At 32.9% G+C, this 27,894-nt stretch overlaps 1 protein-coding gene across 6 annotated transcripts in view; it reads left to right on the top strand.

Annotated features, from left to right (window-relative positions):
• The window catches only part of EPHA5 (EPH receptor A5), a 336,182-nt gene that overhangs the window by 183,985 nt on the left and 124,303 nt on the right, over positions 1-27,894 (top strand). The window contains exon 6 of one of the 6 annotated variants that reach the window (XM_044387779.3): positions 2,098-2,411. The exons of the other annotated variants lie outside the window; for them this stretch is intronic. Coding sequence (XP_044243714.2) covers positions 2,098-2,102 — 5 coding nt within the window. The 3' untranslated portion in view covers positions 2,103-2,411. Of the gene's footprint in view, positions 1-2,097; positions 2,412-27,894 lie in introns of those variants that run through there. 6 annotated transcript variants of the gene reach the window in all.

The raw sequence follows: 27,894 nt of genomic DNA, 5'->3' as shown, positions 1-27,894 counted from the left end.
TACCGTCTTTGAACTGTGCAAAGCTTTTACCTGGTTTTTATAGTTTCTTAGGTAGCACTTTTGTCTCAAATCCATTTGTCATTTCCTACACGAAAGAGAGACTCTTTATATGGTGTGGGGGTTTTTTTTTTGTTGTTTATAAGTATTCCTATCAAATGTTTATCTAATATTGCATTTACATGTCTTTAATTTAATTTAATGGTTACATTAAATATCTCATTCTGCCTACTAATTTTTCACCATAATCTAAATATTTTGTGGATCTACCCATGTTGCTTTTGGCCATTAGATGTGCTGCTTATAACTGCCATACATTCACTATACTTTCCGTATCAGCTCACCCGATAACAGAGATCCAGATTCTCTGTCTACCCAATTTGTGAGCACTCTGTTTTCATTTTAAAGTCCTAATAGACTGAATTTCATTCAGTATACACAAATTTTCTTTTAGAGAAAAGGAAATAAAAAAGGAAAATAACAAAACAACAGAAAAACAACAAAACTAGTAGACCACTTTTTCACTTCTTTTCCCATTTCTCTACATAATATACCTAATATAGGTTTATGGTCTTCAAAATGAAATGCACAGAGTAGAAACTGTATGTGTGTGTGTGTGTGTGTGTGTGTGTGTGTGTGTGTGTGACTCTATTGCACAGAATAGTAGATTAATATTTTGGTTAAGTTTCTAGATTGTGGAGCCAGAGTTTCTGGTTTCCATAATGTCTTTGCCACTTACTAGCTCTGTGACATGGGTAAGTTACTTAGACCTCTCAGATACTAAACAATAGCGTCTAGGACAAAAGATGGTTGTGAGGATTAAATGAGTAAATACCTATGAAACAATTAGTGTAATGCCTAGCATGTAATAAGGCATTAATAAATGTTATATAATAGCATTTAAGAAACTTCTCACTAATATTCTAAATAGTGTCAGCCCGTGGGACAAACTATGGGATAAATAGGTTTTAGACTTTATGAGTATTATATAGACAAACTCAATGGTGAGGTAAGATACAAGGAAAAAAAAACATTCAAAAGAAAAAAACAAATATATATAACCACTAACTATACAGGTAACAAACGTAATTGCTTCAAGCTTGAAGGAGAAAAGCAAAAATACTATTTTCCAATGGTGACTCTATCTTCAATGATTTCTTAAAACACTGAGTTTTATATTAGTATTGAAGTTTTTCTAATTTTGATAAAAATATCCAGAGCAATAACATAAGGAAACAAGAGAATAAAAACATCAAAGTCAGAGCAAAAATGGGGAAAATACCTGGAAAACAACAAAAAAAAAAATAATAAAAATAAGTAAATAAGTAAATAAAATAAAAATCAGAATGAAAACTTGTTAGAAAATAAACAAAAGAACAACAAAAAACTCCAAAAAAAAAAAAAAGAAAATAGGTAATACTTTTTATTTGAATCAAGATATATTTGGAAAAAAAATATTTATTTTGTTAACTACGTAATTTTTGTGTGTGGATTACTACAACTTTGGTCAATTATTAAAGTGTCAAAGGAAAGATACCTAAGAGATAAATGTTTTGTTTAATTACATATCATGGATGTCTTTACATAGGCCTCACGCTGATGCTTCTGCGATCAATTACTGGTTTTATGGCTACCGATGAAAAGCTCCTAATTTTGCCCGTGGAAGCTTCCCATTTACGTTGAAACTTGGCTTAAGTGAGGTTCAAATTCTGTGCTCGTTTCTATGCCTATTTGCTGTTTTGAAAACATAACTCAAAGATGAGACTCTGATTAGTTTTTACGTAATTCATCTCTGGTTTATTTAATAAGGATTAAGTGGATGGGCTGCAATATCTTCAGAAGCCATCAAAGTTCTTATTTGGTTCAGTGGCTTTACAAATTTGCTAAAGATTCACCTCATTTCTATAAAGGCACTCCAGAATCTTCTGTTGCTTCTCTTTCTCCGTTCTAGCTCCTGTGGTGACATGGCAGAGGCTGTGATGGCTAACGTTTCAGCACTCACTGTGCACACATGGCCATGTGAAGAACTTTATTTGCATTTTCTTCTTTGTTCCTAACAATATCTTCATGACATAATATTATTATTATTCCCATTTTTAGGATGAAGAAACTGACGTTTAAAGAAGTGAAGTGATTTACCCAAGGTCACAAATCTAGTAAGTGAGGGAATAGGAATCTAAACCAAGAAATTCTTACCCTACAGCCACGTTACTCTGACTCCCTAGGAAATAGTGCACATGCTATTCCTCCACCTGAAGCCCTGTTTCTTATATCCTTATCTAAGATAGCTCAGGCTTCAGATCTGCTTAAATTGCTGCTTCCTTGAGAAAAGCTTTCTCTGCTCTTCACTTTAGACATGGCTCTCTAGCACAACCCGGAGCACAACACACTGTAACTATTTCTTCTCTTGTCTTTTTTTCTGGACTCTTTCCTTAGGAGTCACAAGAGTGCCTAACAACTGTGTTTGTTGAAACAATTTATAAATGAATGAGTTTGATGATTTCTGTATTATTCAAATTAGTGTTGTAATTCCTGTTACTGGGAGTGATGTTGATGTGTAATATGTTTTAAAGACTTTTGGAATTCTTCAAATAATTTTATAATTTTTGTTTGTGTTGAGTGTCTTTTCTTCATTTATTTACTTGTAAGGATCCAGACGCAGAATCCTAATTGGAATTCATGGGTTTAGGTTCTCCAGGACTCTGAAATAAGATATTATTTAAGGTCCACCACTTAGCTGGCCTGCCTGCTTTCTTAATCTTCTTTAAACACTCTAATCTTGATAGAAGGATTCATTGAGTGGGACTGAACCCATTCTAGAGAAGAATTTTATATAATGATGGCTGTGCTATTTAAGGGTAATACATGGCATTTTCACTCTTAGTGTGTTTAAGGATTACTTACTCTTAGACTCCGCACCCTAAATTTGTGACTCAGTATATCCATGGGAGGGGCCGAGAGTCTACATATTCTCTCTCTCTCTCTCTCTCACACACACACACACACACACACACACACACAGAGCTAATGATTCTGCTGCAAGGTGTGTTTGGCCATAATTTTAAGAAAAATTATATTTGCAAGAAGTTCTGATATTTGTTTCCTATCCTTCCTCTTTAGGCAAATAGTAACAACCCCTTAATTAGGTTTGTTTGATGTTGCTTTTCCCTAAAACTCTTTACAAAATACCTGCTGACGTCTGTTTTGAAACAGGCAATGATTTTGTTAATACCATTCTTTTTCTCTAATCTGGAAACTGTATGCTGCCCATTGCTTACCTGAGAACTGATTTTAAACTCTGCTCTTTTGTGCCAATTCCAGTTGCAAACTGATTCCCTATTCAACAGAAACATGGTCAATGATCCATTTCCTCTGTGAACCATCAAACATTCTTGTGGCTCCGCTCAGAATCAGAGCAGCTCAGCATTTGAACTATTCAATCATTTGTCTCATTGGCATGTATGCTATGAACTTATTTGAGTAAAGATGCATATTATAAATTGATATGCATAGAATATCAATTTCTTTAAAACCTTACTCTGAAGTGCCATTGCCCTTTATTACTAGTCCTTGAAAGCAGAGTTCCAAAAGCCTTCCCAATGGCCCAGTACCATGTAAATCTTCTCAGTGTCCTCTTTAGATGTAGTATAATAGTGAAACCCACAGATGCAAAATAATGTTTAAATTAAGAATATGCATGAGTCCTCTATTAAATTCTAAACAAAGTTTACTTAGAATACTTGTAACATTTTTTGCACAACTTATTGGAATGACTTGTTCATGTTACTTTCCCGAAATTGACTGCCAGGCATTTAAACACCAAGTACGTATTTAGAACCTCCTGCACTCATTATTCTCTATTGAGAATTCTGAAAGATACAAAAGTAGTTGAAGACATGTTTCATCCATAGAGGAATTTATTTGCCCACTGAAGAATTAAAGAATAAGAAATAGGTCTAATAAAGTAAAACAATTAGAAAGGAATTAATGACAATTTGGGTATTAAGTTCAAAAGCCAGAGCATCAGATTCATCTTTGAATGACAATATGGATTGACTTGTTGACTTCACATTATCTTTTTTTTTTTTTCCATTTTACATCCTTTGTCACATGTACAGCTGTAAAGGCATTCATTCAAATCCACTTAGTCATGATATACAGGTGCATTTACTAAAAATAGATGATAAACCATTTTGTAACTGCCTTTATGTCTGTTTAAGTGGTCATGCCTTGTTTGATAAGCATCAACATAGCATAATCAATCTTTACTGATAATGGCCTATTGTTGAGAGATACACTAACACAAAATGAAGTGAGAAAATAAATATCTTAAGATTATTCGACCATGGGGAGCGTTTTCATTTACATGGTTATATCTAATTTTATTAATAATTGACAGTACATTTGATACATTATTGGATTACAGTCAGAGCAAATTGCCTATTTTGTAGCTTGACATGATGATTCCGATATCTTCTTTATCAAAATAAGCATCTAACTTGACAAATTTTTTTTGAGAATGTGGATGTTTTTCATTAAACAAAATATATTTTGAGTGCCTGCTTTTTGCTCTTACTTTTCTTATGCAATTTCCTCCACTAGTAAGAAAAGAGAAGCAAGTTTATTTAATTTTCAAACCTGGAAGGCTCGAGGATATGACCTGCATTGCAAACTGATGCTTAAATTATGAATCAAGCAATGATTTCCTTTAGAATTGTGGTTTGAACCAAATATAAATAAATATTATTGCAACTGTGAAGTTTCTCTCCTTCAGTTATATCTGCCTATTTAAAGTACCTGTCAGAATGACTAAAAAAAAAGACAAAAAACAGTAAGTGTTGGTGAAGGATGTGGAGAAAAAGGAACTTTCGTGCACTCTTCATAGGAATGTAAATTGGTAGAGCCACTGTAGAACAGTATGGAAGGTCCTCAAAAAATTAAACATAGAAATACCATATGACCCAATAATTCCACCACTGGGTATTTACCCAAAGAAAATGAAAGCACTAATTCAAAAAGATGTATGTACCCTCTGTATATAGTCAAAATATGGAAACAACCTAAGTGACCATCAATAGATGATGGATAGGGGTACCTGGGTGGCTCAGTCAGTTAAGTGTCAGACCCATGACTGGCTCAGGTCATGATCTCAGGGTCATAAGATTGAACCCGGTGTCATAGAGCCTGCTTAAGATTCTCTCTCTCTCCCTCCCCTTCTGCCCTTCCCACTTTACTTATGTTCTCTGTCTCTCTTTAAAAAAAAAAAAAACAAAAAAAAAAAACAGAAGAAGATGAATGGTTAAAAAAGGTGTGTGTGTGTGTGTGTGTGTGTGTGTGTGTGTGTTATAATATTACGCAGCCATAAAAAATGAGATTTTGACATTTGAGAGGGCATGGATGGACTTAGAGGATATTATGCTAAGTGAAAAGACCAATACTTTATGATTTCACTCATATGTGGAATCTAAAAACAAAATAAATTAATACACAAACAAAAAGTAGAATCACATTTGTAAATACACAGAACAAACTGATGGTTGACAGAGGGAAGGGTTGGAAAAATGAGCAAATGGGTGAAGAAGAGTGAGAGATACAGGCTGCCAGTAATAGAATGAATAAGTCATGGGAATTAAAAGGTATAGTATAGGGAATAGAGTTAATAATATTATAATAACAAGGTATGGTGACAGATGGTAGCTATACTTGTAGTGAGCATAACATACAGAGATTTGAATCACAATCTTATACACCTGGAACTAATGTAACACTGTGTGCCAACTATACTAAAAAGTTTGAAAAAATAATAAAGTACACACATTTAGAGGGTCTCTATTTTTTAAATAGTTTTTATTTTTCCCTAATAAAATAGTAAATGATATTTGAAGGTAAAAACTCTCATTATTCTATCAATTATTAATCTTTCAGGTTATCAACAGTCTGTCATCAACAGTCTACTCATAATAACAAGGCTTCCCTTGTTATTAGTTATACTTAACTAACCCTATATGCTATAGATATAAAAGGAAATACTTCTATTTTAGGAGGGAAAAAACTGCCTCTAAAGAGTAAATTGTTAGTGTTTCAATGTTATTATTGGTAGTAATAGGAATTGTGGTGGTAGCTTAGTGATTTATTTATTTTTGTTTTGGTCCACTTTAGACAATTAAAAATTATGTGTGAGAATAAAGGGATTCAAAGATTGAATGAATAATTTTAATTTCCCAATGTGATGCTGATGCTGACCCTTTCAGAAAGAAACTGGTCACTCAGTTGTTCATGGCATTTATGTCTATTTTTCTAGGGCTAGGACTGGAAACATTAGTGGCTTGCCCCTTAAAACTATGAATGAATCACACCTTATGTACTTGGTAGGGGACCTTAATGTCATGTAGTCTTTTACTTTTTAAAGTGCTGTTATTATTTCTAGCCCTACCATTTATCTCTTTTAAAGAAAAATATCCAACACTGTATGGTCCTGCACTGCCTTTAATCAAGAGAGATAAAATTCACAAACTTGGTTATTACAAGGCAGAAAAGAAAATAAATGTGTTTAGAAAATTTCTCACGGTCTTTTCCAGGTAATTCCACATGAGACAGGTTCTTGGGTCAAAACTCTTATGAACGTTTATAAGGACTAACCATGACTGTTTCGTAAAACAGCTATTGTTTATTTTGTTAGAAAATGACTCAATGGTACAACTAGAGTCTGGTTTAACAATTTACCCTCCCTTGATTTTCTTATTTGTTTTTGTTTTAGTAATGTGAATAGTTGTTGGTTTTTTTTTCACATTGAATCAGAATTCATCATAAAATTCTTGATTAAATACTCTTTACACTTATTTTAAAGATGCTGACAATAATATTGATGATGACAGTAAAAACACATCTCTTTATGCTGAGTTCTTCCAATTTTATAGAGATATGTTAACTAAATTTCTTAACAAAATATCTCAAATGTCTTTGGTGAAATTGGAAATAGCAAAACAATTTATCTTTTAATCCTGAAACTGGCCCTCTTTCCCAAATAGATATGAAATAGCCCTTACCTCCCTCACCTGCATTCAACACTTACCTTTTGTTCTGAGAAACTAAAGGGATCTCACATTTCATCTAATACAACCATGGCTTTGGTTTTTTTCATTCTCCTATATAAGAGCCATTTTTTCTTACATAATATTTCCTAAAATACAAATAACAAAAGGGATCATCCATTATCTTATTTATCCCTCACACCAATTCATCGAAGTATTTAAATTGTGTCTCTGTTTTACACACAATTAATAGACTAAATATTTAAATTCATAGTTGTCTGACTCTACAGCAGCCAGGAAGGAGCAAGTAATATAAATTCAACTAGAATGTGTTTAAACAATACAGGGGATGTATTTTAACATTGAAAGATACCAGTTTCAGGAATAGTTTGGTCATGGATCTGGCTCTTATCTCTGAGATTTGTATTGCTTTCTCCTCTTCTGGGTCTGCCTTGACTCAGGATCAAATTCTCCCATGGTAACAAAATGGCTGTAGCAATTCCAGACCTCATATACATATAGCACATCATACCAGAAGGAAAGAAATTTTTTCTTCTTCCATTTATCACCTAAGGTCTGAGACTTCATTCCAGTTTGAAAGAGTGAATTGAACCCATCACTGTGACAAGGGGTTGGGAATAAACCAACTGGCTCATTCCCCATGGACCTCCCCATGATCCTCCCAAGGACAACCCAAATGTAGAGTCAATCCCATCAAAACTCTGAAACTGTGCACAGTTGAGTAGATGCAATGCATTTGGGTATTAGAACTCAGTTTGTTGACTTGCCTGTATGCACTGTTCTTTATTCTCATCCATCAATGTTTTACGAAAGGTTGTCTATTAATATTTAAAGTGTCTTCACGAAGCACCCAGCTCCTGGAACACCCACTCTTTCTTTTTTGAAAAATAAATTTCTTTTTTGGCTTTTTTTTTCCAGTTCATTTTATAATTTATTTTATTATACCCATCAATTTGTATATTTTTAGTCATCGAAGTTCTGCCCTGCAGCCTTTTCTTTTCTAACTTAAAAAAAAAAAAAGATTAGGATATTTCACTTCACAAACATGCTTGGCTATGTGTGTGTAGCAAACTCCCCCAATCTTAGTGACTTAAAAATAATCACTATTTTTTATTTTATTATTTACATTATGATGATTTGGCTGTTCAAAAATTACTCAGTGCTCATCACACGTGTATTCTTAATCTTCTTTCTCTATTTCACCCATAATAAATAACTACTTTTGCTCATCAATCTTCATATCTGCTATGTGTTTCATCTTAGAGTGCTTACTCGTCCCTACACAGCTGTAGGTTGGATTGGTGACTCTATTGGTTTCCTATGGCTATTGTAGCAAATTAACATAAAATTAGTGGCTTAAACAACACAAGTTTATTAGCATAAGGTTCTGTAAGTCAGAGTCCAACAGGGTCTCATTGGGCTAAAATCAAAATATCTACAGAGCCATGTTCTCTTTCGGGGGCCCTTGGAAAGAATTGATGTTCTTGTGTTTCCTACCTCTAGAGGATGCCTGCATTTCTCAGCTTGTGGGCCACTCTGTGACCTCAAATCCAGCAATGGTGGCTCAATCCCTTTTTGGGATCCTTTTCCTTTTCCTGACTTCCCTTCTATCTCCCTCTTTACTCTTAGCACCCCTGTGATTACATTGAACCCACAAGGATAACCCAGGATAAAATCCTTATCTACTGATTAACAATTTAAATTCCATCTGCAATTTTAATTTCCCTTTGCTATATAATGTGGCATATTCAGAGGTTCTGAGATTCTGACATGGACATCTTTTGAGGACCATAATTCTGTCTACCACAGTGACTCTTGTTGATTTTGGCTAAGCTCTCCTCTACATCTGAAGATAATCAGACTGGCTTATTTCGAAGGCCTTGGCTGGGATAACTGTGCTCTTCTCTACGTGGTATTTCAACGGGTAGCTTGTCTCTTTGTTGAAGTCAGGTTTCCAAGAAAAAATAGGACATGAAGATAAGTCAAAGGCCAAATAGGACAAGTCAAAAGGCTAGTCCAGTCAAAAAGGTTATGCAATCACATTAATGACTCTGGCTTATTTTCTAAGCATGCAACCTCTCTAGCGTTTTCTGACATTCTTATCTGTTGTTCTGACTGGCTGGCATTAAACCATTCTTCTCTTGTTTATCCCACAGAGTGGAAGACAAATTAATCTCTTTATGCTTAGGTTTGTTATAGGTGTGGTCCCCTGGGAAACAAGTGGGAGAGTCAAGTTTCACTCTGCTTTAGTGCCAACTCTTTTTTATATTTTTAAGTAAACTACTTTGTCCCATTGGTGGTCATGGGGCTGTCACTTCTGTATGTCTCATTTGTGCTTTCCGCTCCCAGATGTAAGAAAGATGTGAGAAATTCATGTGAGCAACTATAGCTCAAATACACTGGGGTGGCTGGCCTAGGAGGAAAGGGAAGTGCCACAGAAAGAATGCCTCCATCCTAAGTATCTGACTCTAATAACAGGACTGTTGCCCATAAAAACTTAAGGGAGAGAAGTGACCTGTACAAGAAGTCTATGTATACAATCATTTATTTTCAGGAAATGTTTGAGAGTTGCATAATCTTGGAGTTCTTTTGATATTTTTCCTCCCTCACGTCCACATCCAAGTATCACTAAATCCTACGCATTCTATACTTAAATGAATGTATAATTCCGTTTTTTTCCCACCCATTCCATTGCTAACACCGTGATCCAAACCACCATTGTTTTGTAACTAAATTATGGCAATGGTCCTCTAATCAATCCATTTCTTTTCCTTTTTAGACCTCTATGGTTTATTTTCCACATAGCAGCCACAGGAATCTCTAAAACGTGTCAAATGATATTACTTCCTTGCTCAAAACCCTCTGAGGACTTCCTATATCGCTCAGAGTAAAAGACATAGATCTATAGTATCTGAACTTTTATTGCTTCTTTGGATGACCTCATCTCCTAATACTTTTTTACTCACTCCCTTCGCAGGTACACTTGTCTCCTTGTTAATCACTGCGCTTTCCAGGCATGAACCAGCCTCGGGACTTTTATAGTTGCTGTTATTTCTGCCTAAAACCATCTTCCCCCAAATAGCCATACTTCTCCCTATTTCAGCATCACAAACACATTTTTTTCTCAAATACCTTTTCAGAATTGTTTGTGACCATCCTATTTAAAAATGTATGCATATGCTTGTAAGCACACATGTGCACACACAGACACACACACAACCTCCCTCTCACTGGCCTTTTTTTCCCCCCACATGTATCTGGTTGGGTTTTTTTCATAGCACTTATCACTTTCTAACACTATATTATTTATTTGTACATCTTTTTTGTCTCATCCTAAGAGTGTAAGTTCCTTTGTGCAGGAAGTTTACTATAATTTCTTGCCAAGAAAAGTACATGCACATAGAAAGAACTTGATAATTATATGTTGGAAGAATGAGTGAATGAAAGACTAAAACTCTTGAAAGGCAGCTTTTTATAAATAGATATTTGTCTTAGAAAATTTGAAGATATATTGTTTTATCAAGCAAAATCATTACCTGTTCTTAATGCTCTAATTATTTGCTTATCTTGCTTTAAAAAATGTCATTAAATAATTGGACAGCATGAGACTCCACATGAGAGACATCCCCGAGCCTCCTGTTACCTCCACTTTCTGATCGATTAGCTCCTACTCAATCTTTATTTCCCATCTAAGGTGACTTCATTCAGGAAACTGTCTTTGAATCATCAAATCTGAGATGAAGCCTTACTTTAATGTTTTGGCACTTTCTTCACTTGCATCAAGTGTGTTGTAATTTGCTTTCTTATCTCTCTACTAATTTTGCCAACATATGGTCATAAATCTTCATTTTAAATAATCTTGCCTGATTTCCTCTTAAAATACTAAAAATTCTGTTGTACTTCATTGTGTATGCATTATTCAACTCTACAATTAAATTATTTCATAAGATGTTACATCAAAATCATTGTTAGGTAAATTATCACAGCTTTTGGTTTTCTAAATTCTTTGTAAGATTGTGTAAATTATTATCTATTTAGGTTATTTTAATTGAGTGCCTTAAAGTAAAAGTGCCTGCTTGTCCTTTGTGTTGTGTTATCAGTTCCTTGAGGCAGAATTCACATATCTTCTTTTTTTTCTCTCTCTCTTTTCAATTTGTAGGCCTGCCAGTCACTTAAAATTGGTTCTGAATAGAAAAAAATATATAGAAAATAATCTACATATGGGAAAGCTGATGAGTTTTGAAACTTAATTATTTATAATGAATAAAATTGTAGCCAATCAATGCACATTGGCAGAAATCCTATGCTCTCCGCATTTTTAAGTACTTATTACTTTATTTAGTATATGCCTGGAGTTTCTTTCATACTTTTCATGATACTCTGAAACTACAGTTTTGTTCTTCTTCAAATAGGTGAAAGGCAAAGCTTTATGAGGTCTATGAGTAAAATTACATTTCATATTGTCATAGTCTTTAATGGGTGTGAGGTCTTTTTTCCATGTGTTTATAAAAACAAATAGAATAACAAATCATTTGCTTAACCCTAATTAGGGAAGTAGATTTTAAATTTAAGAGTAAGTAAAGATTTTGCACTAATTTGCTAAGTCATCTTTGATGTCGACATTTAAGAGTTGTGGCCATAGCTTTCTTATTCTTTTTCAAAATCTCTGTGCAGGGGTGCCTGGAAGCCTAAGTCGGTTAAGTGTCTGACTCTTAATTTCAGCTCGGGTCACGATCTCCGGGTTGTGGGATCAAGCCCCAGGTCGGGCTTCATGTTCAGTGGGGAGTCTGCTTCTGTCCCTCTTTCTCCCTGCCCTTCCCCCTGCTCATATGTGTGCACAAGCTTGCTCTCCTTCTCAAATAAATAAATACATCTTTTAAAAATATGTCTATGCACATAAGCATCTATTATCTGGCAAAATATTAAATATTAAACATATTCCTACCTATGCTAAGAGAAAAATGTTCACATAATATAAATAATTAAATGACAAGAGAAAAATTCCATAAAGGTTTTTGTATGATTTAATTGTAGACAATGACTTTTGACAACATCTGAATGGTATATATTTAAATGAGAACTGTAGAAAATGAAATAATTGTCAAAGGCTACTCAATCATTGGAAGGTCCAATGCTGCAGCATGGGTGTCTGGAATCCTTATCCAGTGCTCTTCACATTTCACCTTGCTGATTTCTTTGATGTTCTTCCTTTCTAGTAATGCAAATACCGATTTAAAGAGCTTCCAATATTTTGAAGGTTCTTTATTAACAGCAGTGATATTTCTTTTAACTTCATAGAATTGTTGCAAACTCATAACTGTGACATATTAAATAAAATCCAGTTTAGACTAAAAGATTTACAGATATCACTGAACCCATGAATTCTATGCTTGTTAATGTCACTATTAAATGCTCAAGTAAAGATTATCTGTGTTGAGCGACTTCCCAATGGCTTTACCTGGGATATGGAATGAGTAAACTGTGCATTACACAAGAACACATATATTGTAAGTGACAGAGAGATCTTATCTTCATTTAAAAAAGTGTTACCAATATTGTTCAGCTTATTTGCAAATATAAATTATATATGCATGTTTGCACCCACAATATGAGTCCTTTGTGTCAAATAGTAAGCATTAGTTACAACTTCAGTAATAAAAATATAAAATGATACTTACCTCTGTGTACTATACACTGACCATTTAGGAACATATTAAATGTTATTTTCTTATGGTTCATGGCTATAAGTATAATTTTATAGTCTCAAGATTGCATTTATTATCATAAGTTTTTTAGAAATCTGAATAAAGAGACTTTTTTCATTCTTACTGTATGTAGGCATAAAGATTTAAGCTTCTAATTTCCAGAAGAAAAATAATAGCTATGATAGGATATAAAAACATAGCCACGAATTCTTAAAACTCCTTCCATCAGAGATAGAGTCTATTTCTCCAACTCTTATATCTGGGTCTGTTTGGGATTTTTGTTGACTAAAGAATACAGTTGGAAGTGATGTGTAATTTCTGTAGCCAAGGCCTCTAAAGACCTACAGCTTTCTCTCCCACCCTCTTGGAATCCTGAGACTATCATGTTCTGAGGAAGTCTGCTCTAGCTTTCTTGAGGATGTGAGAGCACCTGAAGAAAGGGCTCCAGCCTTCCCATATGAAACGCTAACTTGGGAATGAGGCAATCTGAGACAAGCCTAGTGCCCAGCAGTTCTGCAAGATAAATGTAGCCACAACAGTAAATCCAGTAAAGAACAACACAAGAATCACCCAGCCAATGCTTAGAAATGTGAGAAATAGTAAATCACTGTTGTTCCAAGTTACCAAATTTCTTTGCAGCAATGGTAATCAACAAAATAGCCAACATCTGTGGTGTGCTTACAAAATACTTGAACTGCTCCAAGCACTTAATGAACATTACTTCATCATTATCCAAATCACTCCTCTTTTACTGAGGGGAACAGTGACATATTAAGGATTCAAGTTACTTACATGCAACTAGTAAATAGAGACGTCAGAATTTGAATCCCTGCAATTTTGCTTCAGAAGCATTTCATTAACCACTATGCTGTATTAGTTATCAAAAATGATTCAGAAATCAACACAGATGATTTAGTCTTAAAAGACCAGAACGTCTCCAATTGCCTTGTTATATGGATGAATATGCATAAATTGTACTGTTTATCTATTTGTCTATCAGTCTGTCAAACTATCTCTTCATCATCCTTGGAGTGCATATGCTTCCTTCCTCTAGTACAGCTATGTAGCTATGTTCTACTTGGCTAACTGCATAATGATGCAGGATCAATTTTATCTGTCACTATCTCTACGGACTTGACCCAAGTTTATTTTATGATAATATATCATAAGTTTTTGTTCTCATTTTGTTCCTTCTTATATTTCATAATATTTTTATGTTCATATTCTAAAACTTAAGATTCTAACTCTCTTTTAAAAATGTACCTCATTTTTGAAGCTGGCAGTGAAGTTTTGTCCTACCCATTAAATGTGCCATTTGTGTCTGAGGCTGTAGAGTTTATATATCTTTTATGAAAGTCTGACCTAGAGCTAGATAGTTTTATTAATGGCCTTTATTTTCCATCTCCTCCATTAATCTGCTCTTTTGTGATGTATTTTAATGAAATTTTTGTATGAAGAATATAGTAAAACAAATACTTTTAAAAATAGCACAAAACAAAGTTGAGGAATAATTATTAATCTGCTATATGTTCAGTAAACCTGTATATCAAAAAACATGTTCGTGATAGCAAATTGGAAGTCCTTTGAAAGAACGATAATATTATGTGTTTAGATTTATAATGATATAACTTTTCTGTGCAAATACCTATCAGTTACAGTGATACGGTTTTAATATTTATGAATAAATTAAAGAAAAACATAAAAACATAAAACAAACATAAAAACAAAAACAACAAAATTGTATACCAAGTAGGAATATAGTGATATATTGATATAATATCACCCACTGTGACTAGATCTGTTCCTCACTTAAAATCTTCACCACGAACAATCCTAGTTTTTAACCTTAACTTTATTTAGTCTTGATGGCTAGATGTAAATTTGCATTATATCTTTTATTGGTAATTCTTGGTTTGTTAATAAAGGAATGCAAATCTCAAAATGTTAAAATTCAGCAACATGGTATAGCATTGCAGAGATATTTATAATAAATAAATGAAAGTGTAACAATCATGAGAATTTATAGTAAATGCTAATGTTTTTCCCCCATGTTTGTGGATATTTTATCACACATAGAATATATGACATTGATAGCAAAGTGATGGTTTTTCATGGTATAATTATTGTGAAATGGTTACATATGAAATCTGAGAACAAAATCAAGAAAAATACTACCTATAATAAAACATCACAGTAGTATAACCTAATTCTTCATCTCCCTTCTTTCATCTCAAACATGCACACAGTCAAGAACACATACGTACGCAAACACATGCATCCACGCGCAACACCTCTTCCACCGTTACTATTACAGACAATGAGAGAAACATATATTTAGTTTAAGTAACTAATTCCAGATGTCAAATAAATGCAAGTTATTTGAAAAAGTGTAAACACCTAGAAGAAGTTTACTTTTTCTATTTAATGTAGCTGTGAAGATAATAATACTATATTATATTTCAAATACCTTCATATTATAAAAAATATTTAAATGAACTTTTGTTATGTATATACTCAATATAGCTATTGACCTTGAAAAATCACTATTTGTAACTAAAAGTTATTGAGTATTTAGTATGTTCCAGACACAAGGCTAAGTAATTTACATTCAGTACTTATTTAATTCTCTAGCATTCCAAGTGGAGTTTTCATTTGAAGCTAACAAAACTGAGTCATATGGAAACTAAGTAATTTTTTAGTAATATAGCTAATGATGGAACTGAGATTCAAACTATGTCTGGCTATCTCCAGTCAGGTAGTTACATAGTATTAAATTCTATACCACATACATATTTAATCTTGCTAAATATATTCCCATTACCAGGATCTATGTACTTGTATGCATGTATATTTTTTTAAAAAAATCAAATCATGCTCATTTTTAAGACATTATATTGCAACAAACAATAAATTTGAAATAAAGTTCAAGAATATATATTTTCAAATTTCTCAGGCTGAAGTTCAAAGAGCATTCCATGTGGAAGGTGGATTAATTCAAACTACAACTTTGGGAAGGTTTTCTATTCATAACATTAGCTCCAGATACAAAGCCCACTCCCACCTTAATTTTTTATTTTTTAAAAAGATTTTTATTTATTTGAGAGAGAGAGAGAGAGCATGAGAGAGAGCACAGAGGGAGATGGAGAAGCAGACTCCTCACTGAGCATAGAGCCAGACAGGATGCTTGATTGCAGGACACTGAGATCATGACCTGAGCTGAAGGGAGACATTTAACCAACTGAGCACCCAGGCGCCCCAAACCACCTTTATTTTTTTGGTGTGTGTGTTCTAACCATGTTGAATTGGATAAATATATTTTACCTTTGTTGATTCTTCTTTTTATTTTGCTGATTTTAAATTGCTTCTTCCTTAAATTTCCATAATTTCTATATCCCCAGTATTGACTCTAGCGGTTTAGTATTTCGTTGATTCCCACTCTAACAAAAGAGAGACTGTAAATGCATATGCAGATAAATTTCAGTTTTTATTTTATTTTTCCTATATTTGGAAAATTTTGTCATGGTAAATAACCTAAACAAAATACATATTGTTATGCTATATATTTCCCTCTTATAAAATCCTCCTGCATGAGAGAAGTAACAAGATTTGAAAATAACCATGCCTTAGAAGTAAATCTCCTATATACGACTAGTGAAAATTAAGATCACTGACTCGACATGCTCATTTGAAGGGATGGCCTTATCTCCAGCTAATCATTCATACTTCCATTGTGCAATTAGTAAAATGGACATATTTATAAATACTGTAAGACATATGAAAATCCCCCAGAGAGCAGTGATTGCACATGATATATTACAATTGAGGAATCAACCTGGAAAGGTAGTTTCCCATAAATCTGGTTTAATTTTTTAAATTGCTGTTTTGCTTTTTCTTTAGTTTTCATTGTAGTGGTTGGATATGATAATTTGTTAATGTTAAATCAGAAAATTTGAATTGAAGCCCATTAGTGAGGTATATTATTTCTCTTACTTAGTTCCTAGATCCAATTTGAATTAGAAACTAAACTAAGTATAGAACATGATTACTATATTCCTTGGATATGTATAGTACATAATTGGCCCCTATATAATCTCCACAGGCAAGAACTATCATAATTCAGATTTATGATTATGCTTTCCTTATTTACCTTATTTGCAGGATTTAGAATGTGAAATGTGACTGATTCCTAGTCTCATGAAAATCCAGGTGTGAAAATTCATAGCATTTTCATTGTATGGCGTAGGCATTTAAGATTAATGAAAAAGAAAAGTGTTTTAATATTTGGAAGAATAAATTTATATTTAAATTGATATTAATGCAGATGTTAACTCACTTGATAGTAATATTATTATTAATCTCATATCCTAGATAGAATAAAATGGACATAAATAAATCTTATCAATAAATGACTGATTAAATAAATGAAAAAGTCATGTAGAGATGATATTTACATTAGCCTTATTTCTGTTTATACATTTAGTCTGTAATAATTGTGAATACTTACTATTAGAAAGATGCTAGCCTAGGCAATATTTTAAATACAGAAATAAATCATAATTCCTGCCTTCAGTGAGTATAAAGTTTAATAGGAGAAATTACATACGTACATAAGCAACTAGAAGATAAAGTTGTAAGTAGTTCTATTAAGGAGATTAATAAATTAATGTGGACATTCAGAAGCAATAGCAATTATTTCCAGGTGAGAGAATCAAAAGGTTATGAAGGCGATGGCATTTGAATGAGGACATGAAATAAAGGTAGAATCTGGACATCTTGAGATTGAAAAGATCATGCTGGGCTGTGGAAATGCACTCAGTAAAAGCAGAGAAGTTGTGTGTAGAAGGAGCATGCAAGGAAGTTAAAATGGCCTAGTCTGTGTAAGACAATGAGACTCTACGTTTTGAAATGTATGTTGGTAAAAGATTTGGGAGGCTTTAACACCAGAATAAATGTATTTTATTTAATTCTCTATGCATTGACGGGACATTAAAATTTCTTAGTATGAAACCAACTTTATTGCTTCAAATGTTTTTAAGGTAAAATAATTGAAAAGAAAAAATTTAAATATGAAAAATTCCTTATGATGAAAATTTTATTGTCATTTATCAAATTATAAGGAACTAATTTAAGAAGTTTACTGTTAAGCAATTCTCCTTACAAATGAATCTAAATTTCATATGCTTGCATGTTACACTGGCATTTCAAAAAAAATCTAGGCCTCCTGATGGAGTAGGTGTAGTGTAGGCTAAAGTATCTATATTTTTAATAATTATATATACTAATTCCAATGTAGTATATGCTGAGCTATGCTTAGAAAAGCACTACTTTAGGTCATGAGACTCCTCATTGAACAGAAAAAAACAATAATGCACATAGAAAAATACATTAACTTGAAAATATGGGTTCTTGAATCTTCTTCTGGGATATGTATTTAAAAAGATTCTTAGGGGGCACCTGGGTGGCGCAGTTGGCTAAACATCCAACTTTTGGTTTGTGACTCAGGTGGTGATCTCAGGGTTAGCGTCAAGGAATCCAGCACCCAGTGGCGCTTCACGCCATGATTCTTAAGCAAATATTAGCTCACAGAAATAGAATATATTCTTAAATCAAAGAGGTATTTATTTCATCAGTGCAAGAAATAGGGGCAAATAAATCATTATTTAAATATAATTTATAGAATGTTTGCTGTACTGCTTTCATAAAATAAACCTTTCAATTCTTATAATGACCCTATAATATAGGCATAGTGTTATCCCCATTTAACAGTTGAGGGCACTGAGTTTAAGTAACCCGCCTAAGGCACGGAGCTTGCAAGCAGATAATCCAGTATATAAGCCAGGCAAGCTGATACCAGACTCCATTCCATTAACCAAACACAGTGCAATTTCTTCATGTAACTCCGTCTTCCACTCTTAATGAAGAAATGGGTTCACAAATTCGAGTACCTGCACCTGCATCAAAATGTCTGTTTTTCCTGCCTCTAAGAATAATAATATTAGTGTATTGTGAAGGTCAGTTTTAAGGTTATCATTTCTTTCTCTCTGTCCTTTTTTGGCTACACTGATTTACATCATACCCTAATAAAACGATGATATTTATAATGTGTATGATATTTATTGCTGCAGTGAGATAGCAAATAAACTCTTGGGGTTATGCATTTTCATGTATTGAGCAGTTTAATCAGATTGAAAGGAAGAAAGTAATGATTTCATGTATATCAACATGCTTCCATGGCTTGAAATGGAAAGAAAATTTTCATTTATTACTAATCAAGTTTGATAAAGTGGATAGGTGACATATTATAAATCAACTAATAGTGGTGTGTATGTGTGTGTGTATTTATTTAGCATGCTTTTTCCGTTCATAGCTGATATACTTTGATAGAATCATATTTGACTAAAATAATTGTGTTTTATGCACCTTTTATGTTGATTAAAATTTTAATTAAACATTTCCAAGACCCATTAATTACTTGGCTCCCTTCAAGCTCTCCCATCATAAATTAAGCAGCATACGTGATTAGTTAAAAATACAATCTTCTTGTGACACACTAATCAGCATTAACATTTCATCAATGATTCTAAAACGAAGTGCATGTTTTTCCTTTTTATTAGTCTTTCACAAATTGGAGAACACAGAACAGCTACCACAGAATGTTTAGAACCATAGGGTATTTTATACTACTCTTTCCTTTTCTACCATTCCGAAGGAAAAGAAAATTGAAGAGCAGGGTAAAGAAAGGTTCAGAAATAGAACCACAGAAATTAATGCTGTGGAATCTGCCAACGGTAGGCAAAGCAGTAAAGATTTGCCTTCGGTATAGAAATTCCCTTTGCTGTTTTCTGAGAGGTCTTTCTTTCAGTGCCAGACTGGCAGAGCACTGTTCAGGCATTCATTCTGATTGCCCCTATTTTCAAGCAAATTTGCATAGAAGTTATTCATACTGATTCATGGTTTCCTTTAAACAAGTCTCTCTCTCCTCCCAACTTTCCTTTTGGCAGCCTTTACTACCCAGTTAAGTAGGAAAAGAATGCACTTGTGAATGGCTCTGAAATCAGATCGTTCCTTGAAGAGGAAAAGAAATCTTTCCAAATTCAGTTCATAAACATAAAGATGTATAGATTTTTATCATCTTTGTTTTTTAAATAGAAGCTATCCTAGCGAACAAGTCTTAGCCTTCTCTTGCATTATCATTTGTCTAGTGGGCATCTGACATTGATCTGAGCTTCTGAACACATATGGAAAGACTTTCCATTTGAGGATTTACTTTTCTTCTGTATTTGCTCAGGGTCCATTGAACATTGCATAGTACTGATACTTTTCACATATTGCAGAATTTGCTGTTTGTCCTTCAGAATTTTCCGTACTGTTCTGTATCTGGTTATTTCAATATATATGAATATATAATACTTTCCTGTTTGCTCATCATTAACATTTTTGTCTGTTTTTCCTGAAACAACTGTGTATCTTTTCTCCTCAGCGCTTCCATTGCTCCTGTTTGTTTGTTTGTTTTGTAATCAAAAACATGAGATTAAAAATGTTCTTGAAATGTTATATTTCTAAGCAAATGCCCAGGAAACATGAACAATAACTGGCAACCTGATAACTTTTACTTAAATGATTGCCCACAGCTTTATCACCACTAGAACTTAGCTTTGTTCATATAAAGTTCTTAAGTCACAATTCTATGACCAAAATTAGCTTGATAGAGAAAGCAACAATTTGATGGCTTAATAGCTGGCCAAATCATGATGTTCCATCTTTCTTTTCTTTTCTTTTCTTTTCTTTTCTTTTCTTTTCTTTTCTTTTCTTTTCTTTCTTTCTTCTCTACATGCAAATTTCAGTTCAGAATTTTTTCAAGTCTCAAAAAATTTTAAGTCACTTTGGCCAAGTTTTGCTTTGAAAATGCCACATCTTATGCACTTGTCTGTTTACAGAATCTAGAGTATTTTGTGATTTGATGGTATTTGGAAAAACCATGCTGTTTTTCAGAGGTAAGAATACTGCTCACAGTAATCTGAATTTTGATACCATTAATTCAATAAATTTAATAAATATTTTTCTTCTGGTTCTTGGTTTTTTTTTTTTTAATTCTGGTGCTTTTCCAGGGAAATTTCATTGATCCAAAGAGCAGAAATTAAAAATCTTAAGATTGATTTATTTTCACATATTTTGGAGAAAAGGTAGATAATAGGTAAATCAAACATATTCAAAAATCTCATTAGTCAGTGGAATATTTAGTATTTGTGTAGATTTTTACTCTGCTAATTTTGTATTGTAATTTCCACATGTAAACAATTTAAGGACAAATTATCTTTCTCTACTATTTTAATTAGGATTTTAAAGTACATATAATTTTTCATGTGTGCTGATATAGAAAAAACTAGAGAGAGAAATAGCTTACATTATGAGTATCGGAAAATGGTTAACCATGGAACACAATACTGCATTTAACATATAATAGTTACTTGGAAGGCAAAGGCATTTGAAAAGAAAACATTTCTTTTTTCATTACAGTTCAAAAAATTATGCTCATTTATTAGAAGCTTTCTTTTAAAATTTTTTTCTAAGTTAGTAGAACCATTGTTTTTATGGACAAAGATTGGAGAAAGAAGTTCTTAGAAACTATTACTCAGTGAGAATGGAAAACCTAGGAAAGAAAAATAATGTTGACCAGCTCAGCACAGCTTTCTTCTTTTCTGAAGGGGACTTTTTTTCTTCTTTTTAAAAAATATTTGTTATTTTATCCAAAATATGTAGATGGTAAATAGAATACAGAATTAATAGAGTACAAAAGCTGTTTTTGGTTGTTACTCTTTTGATCACTCTAATTTCTTCATCATTTCTGCTCTACTCCTTTCAATTTAAACAAAACATTACTCACTCCTTTTAGTTTTATTGCTTGCATTCAAAGAAAATGACACTATTGGTTAAGTGAACGTGTAGACATTAAAACTTTACTGTCTAATTGTCAATTTGTGAATTCCCACAGCCATGGAATATTGATTATTCATTTTGTTATATGTTGTGTTTTAGCTGAGCTAGCTAATATACTTTGCTTTAAAAAATGCTCTGTCACAAGCTTACCTAAAATAGCTATTCTCTTTCCCACTGTGTTTCAGTGTGTGTGTGTAAATTGATGAAGAATACTACACAATAAGTTTTCATAACTTGGCATTAACCTTTTATATGAATTACATTTTTATTTACTTTAAGAATAAGCATATTAATCTATTTAATATTTACTGTAAAAGTTAAATACTCATGTAGGAAAAAATATGTATTAATCTCTCTTGGATTAAAGAATTGTACAGAAATACATTATAAATTTTAACTCCTGCTACACTAAGTAGCAATCACTGAACTGGTTAAAAAAAGCTCACCAGTAGAATATATGGATATATTCAACACCATTTTGAATGAATGTTGGAGTCCATGAAACTTTCAATGGAATTTTTTAAATCTATAGTCCATTTTCCTAATGATTGTAAGAAATTCACTGGATAAATTTTCCCTACTCACCTACTCAAATATCATCTTCACCTGTAAAACTATTTTAAAGATATGAATATGAGTTTTAACTATCAGACTAATATGATTTTGTGATAGATATGTTAATTAGCTTGATAATGGTGATCGTGTCTATGTATATTAAAACATCATTGTTGCACACTTTCATATGTACAATTTTTATTTGTCAATCATACTTCAATCAAGTGGGAGATTTTTATTACATTAAAAAAATAACATGACTTTGTTGGAAATTTACAGGAGAAAATGATAATAATTAAACTGAAGGGGAAAAAAAAGATCCTCCCAGCAGCAGTTTTCTGAATATTTCATACCTGCTTCCTCCTGCAGGTTTTCAGACTCCTCCTATTCTTGGTCACATTCATCTTTTCTCTTAATTGGCAACACAGCACCATCAGTCATAAACATCTAAAATTGCTGATTTATATGTACCTGACCACAATATCAGGCCTACTCTGATTGTGCTAGAAGTCTTGCTGTGTTAATGCTATTATTCAGTGGGGAGAAAAATCCAATGTTAAGAGCTCTTGACTATAGTTATGAAAAGTTGCCAAAAGTGCTTTTGATAAAATAGTTTCACCATGCTTCGAAATATATTTGATTTTATTCTTGTTTTATATTGTTGTTTAGTTGTCTCTTTGCTATAAATTCAGTTATTATGAAAGTGCCATTCTATCCTTTGAATGTCATATTTGGTGCCAGAATTATGTTTCTTAAATATATTTCTTATGTAACTTTGAATTAATATACCTTGAATCAGCTATAATTAATGGGTAGCAAAAATGAAAGTGTTTATTTTGATAGATATTTGGGATTGTAAAGTGTGATTAAAATGTAATAGAATCGACTGCCAGAATTTTGTCCAAATTATTTATTGTATAGAAAAAAAAAAAAAAAAAAAAACCATGCTGGGGCTCCTGGGTGGCTCATTTGGTTAAGCGTCTGCCTTCGGCTCAGGTCATGATCTCGGAGTTCCAGGATGGAGCCCCACATGGGAGTTCTGGGATTGAGACCCATATCTCGCTTCCTGCTCAGTGGGGAAGAATACTGCCTCTGCCCCTTACCCCACTCATACTCTCTCCCTTGCTCTCTCTCTCTCTCAAATAAATAAATAAATAAAATCTTAAAAAAAAAACATGTTGATGATTTGAAGATACTTAGGAAAATGTTGTAAGAACAAATATGGTTTTCCTTTTTGTTCTTCGATTATTCTTAAAAAAATTTTTAAAGCTTCTATACAATAGTCAATGCACGTGACGCAAAATATCTCACAGAAAGAAGCTTCTTTACAAAATAACCGAAGCCACCTGGTCTGTTAGTCCAGCCTTATCATGGAAGGATGGGCACTTCTGAACAGCCTCTGGGATGTTTTGTAAGTCTTTGAAGTATCATTAGAGGGTCTGCAGTGAGGAATAAAGTTTCACTGTTCATGCTTCCGGCATTAGTCAAAAATGGGAGAGACATCTTTCTCTCATGTGCATGAATACACTTTTAAGATTATATAAAGTTATACTGAAGGAGGCAAAGTTCTACTTGTGTTTCAATTTTAGGTCAGAGAACAGACAAGGAAAAAGTAACTTAAAATTTATACTGAGGAGTTCTTTGTCACAATTATTTTGAATTTCCTAAGGAGTACTAGATTTTTTTCTGAGATTAGAAAGTGAAAAGTTAATCGTCTGGGAAATTAAATGGAGAAATCAATACATAGGTGACTTCATTCTGTTGAGAAAATTATATTGACTTGTTAGTATATCACTGTCATTTTTTAATTCAAACACTGGACCTGTATTTTAATCATTATCTGCAAATTTAATAATTTCATATGATTCATAATTAGAAGGAGAAAAATCATTATTTCCAGTATTTCACATTATCACCCACGATCCATTCTACTTTGAATGTTCAAGTAACACAAATGACAACTAGATTTTTTACATTGTTCTAAATACCTGTCCCTCTGTGTAATGGTCACAATGGCTTTGCTTATGGAATACTGCCTTATGGATCAAGGTCTGCTGGACAATAAAATGTAGAGTAATAGTGCTCTGTGTTTCACTTTCAATTGTAGTAATTTGTAATGGGGAAACAATTCAAAGAAACAAAAGTATATAAATGAATTAATGTACTTAAAAATAAGCTGAAATATATAGAAACATTTCCTCTCAGTAGCTTAAATTCTCTTTCACTTTCTAAAAAAAGGACACTAAAAATTCTGCAGTGAAATTGACTCCCATTCTTTCTTCTTCAACTTCTTCCTAGAAGAAACCATGGTCCTCAAGTGTGTGGTTATTATTTGCATGTGTGTTTTTGTAGTTTTACTACAAATGTAATCATCAATAAAAAAATACATACTTTAAAGTTTAAATACATGATTTTCCTCATCTGTTTTTTTACAGACTTAATTCTTTAGAGCAATTTCCTATTGACAGCAAAATTGAGAGGAAGGTATGAAGATTCCCATATACCTCCTGCCCCCACGCATGCACAACCTCCCCTATTATCAACATCACCCACCAGAGTGGGACTTCTGTTGCAACTGACAAACCCACAGTGACACATCATAATCACCCCAAAACCCATAGCTTATGATAGGTTTCATGCTTAATGTTGTACATTCTAACATCTTGCTTTATTTATTTTTTTAAGATTTATTTATTTAGGGTGGAGCAAAGAGAGAGGGATAGAGAGAATCTCAAACAGACTCCCCGCTGAGCGCAGAGCCAGATGCAGATCTCAATTTCACAAGCCTGAGTTTATGACCTGAGCCAAAATCAAGAGTCAGATGTTTAACCAACTGAGCCACCTAGGCGCCCCTTAACATCTTCCTTTTATAACTCTTTTAAAACTTATGTTGACACCTGTGTTAGTTTGCTAGGATTGACCTAACAAAGTACCACAAATTCAATGACTTTAACAACAGAAATTTATTGTCTCCCATTTCTGAAGTCTAAAATTCCAAGATTAAGATGTTGATAAGGGCCATGTTCTCTCTGAGGGTAGTAGGGAAGGATCTGTTCTAGGCCTCTTTCCTAGCTTCTGATAGTTCCTTGGCTTAGGGCAGTATAACCCCAGTCTTTACAAAGTAGTCTCACCTTCACAAGGTGTCCAAATTTCTCCTATTTATAAGAACACAGTTATATTGGATTAGGGTCTAGCCTAATCACGATATTTCCAAGTACAGTCACATGCACAGGCACTGGGTGTTAGGACTTCAACATCTCTTGGGGGAACATAATTCAATCCATAACAATATCTATATATCAATCTTACTGAATATAATTGCTATATGATTATGCCACAGTATATCTATTCCTTCACTAAAGAACGGTTAGATTTTGCCAACTTCTTTTTCCGTTACAATCTTTATACATACCTTCTGCTCATGGTCTAATGAGCATGGTTTTGCTGAGTCTAATATATAGAATAGGATTTATTCTATTTTAAATTTTCTCACATTTTCTAATTTCAAAGTGTACAGATATATGTATTTTCAAACATATAAATCAAAGGAAAAGACTCCCAAACTCTCAGGAATGCTTGGGTTTTATCAAATTTTTAAATTTTGAGTGTCAAATAAATCCCATTTTGTTTTCATTTACATTTTCCTCATTTTTAAAAAAGTGTTAAAGCTTGTCATCTAAACTTTGGGGATTTGGGTTTATTCTAGGAATTGCCCAGTAAATTTTAAACCATTGTTACATTGGAATATTTCTTTTTAAACTTATATCCACTAGATAATAATTTTATTGGCTTTAACCAAAACAAATATATATATTATTAATGTTTGGTCTCTTTTTAAATTTTGTTACACATATTTTTTAATTTTAACAAGTTCAAAATTATCAATCTTTTCATTATAGTTTGTACTTTCTGTGTCAATTTTAAAAAGTCGTTTTTAAAGATATATTTTCATCCCAAATTTATATTTGGATTATTCACATAAAGACCTTTATTTCATCTATAATTTATTTTATTATATGTTATGATTCTAATGTCATTTTAATACAAATGTTTATTTCTCAATGTCATTTCTTAAATTATTTATTATTTCTTTATGGATTTTTAATAATGCTACTGTAATATAAGTGCACTCCTTATATACATAGCTCTTTTCCTAGACTCTCCATTTCATTTCATTTATTTATAATAATTATAATGTAATAGTTATAGTAACTGTAGTAATCTGTGATATTTGTCTCCTCTTTCTTTTTTTGGTGGTAGTGGGGTTTGAGACTCTTCTCTGCTTTTGCCATAGGTTGACTATATATATACATATGTAATTCCTGTGGATTTACTTCTGGTTCTGTGGAATAGCCTGTTTTCAGCATAAACTGTAGTTTATTTGCAGATGGTCTTCTTTTCTTCTCTGGATCTCTTACAATTTTTCTTGTATTTGTGGTTTTTAAAGTTTTCATATGATAAAACTGATGTTGAGGTTATTTTCATTTATAGTTCTTAAAACACATTATAATTGGTGAGATTTGCCTGTTTTCTAAATTGGTAGTCATTGTTTCTTCAAATCTTGTCTTCTCCTGGCTCTTCCTTTTCTTTTGAAACTCATGTTAGATAAATTCTGATTTTTGTCATTACATCCCCCATGTCTGTTCCTTCTTAAGAGGTCATTTTCAAATATTTGTCATTTTGTCATAGTTTATTTGGATCAGTCTTCTTCCTTTGTCTGTATTTCCTTTGTGAGACAAGGATAAATTTATTCATGAATACTAGAAATTCCCAATAACTTTTTAGTTTACTTCCTGTCCAATCTTCTGCTTTTCACAAGTCAATGAGATCATCTGTAGCAAAGAATTTAATATTTTCAACTGTGTTGGCAAAGAACGAGTCATGAACATACATTTTTAAAAAGATTTTGTTTACTTGAGAGAGAGAGAGAGAGAGAGAGTGAGTGCAGGGAGGGGCAGAGGGAGAAGCAGACTCCCCGCTGAGCAGGGAGCCTGCCCCTGGGCTAGATCCCAGGACCCTGGAATCATGAACTGTGCTGAAGGCAGACATTTAACCTTCTGAGCCACCCAGGTGCCCCTATGAATGTACATTTTTGATTTAAGGTTGTCTAAGGAAAAATAACATTTAGCAAGATTTAGCAGTCTTCTAGATTTTATCAATTTCTGCTTGAAGAGAAACCAATTAAATTGTGTCACTCTCAAGTCCATCCTTCAGAATTAGAATATCTATCGATCTATCATCTATCATAGGTACTTCCTCCAACCCCCCCCTTTTCAGAGTAACAACTGAGATGAAGGGAGTCACAAATTTGTTTCACATCAACCATAATGGTGGCTGAAGTACATTGAATGTCATAGTGTTTGTTTATTTGCACAAGTATTTGGAACATCTAAGGATCATGGTCTCTGCCCAACAACAAATATCTGAGTGGAGACTACTGTTACCTCTTAACAGGTTTATTACTTCCTGACCCACACTTTGAATGCATTGTTTCCAATGGAAATAAAGAAAGCTTTAAAATGCAGGCTTGATGATATTACTCTTTATTTTAACTATTAAATATCCCCAGTTGGTCTTAAATAAATAAATAAAATATCCCCAGTTGGTCTTAGATATATTCAAAGTCCTTAGTATAGTTTATTGGCTTT

Source organism: Ursus arctos, unplaced genomic scaffold (genome assembly GCF_023065955.2).
Source record: "Ursus arctos isolate Adak ecotype North America unplaced genomic scaffold, UrsArc2.0 scaffold_9, whole genome shotgun sequence".
NCBI classification, from domain to species: domain Eukaryota; kingdom Metazoa; phylum Chordata; class Mammalia; order Carnivora; family Ursidae; genus Ursus; species Ursus arctos.
Note: the sequence above shows the minus strand (reverse complement) of the source record. Positions and strands in the feature narration are given on the sequence as shown.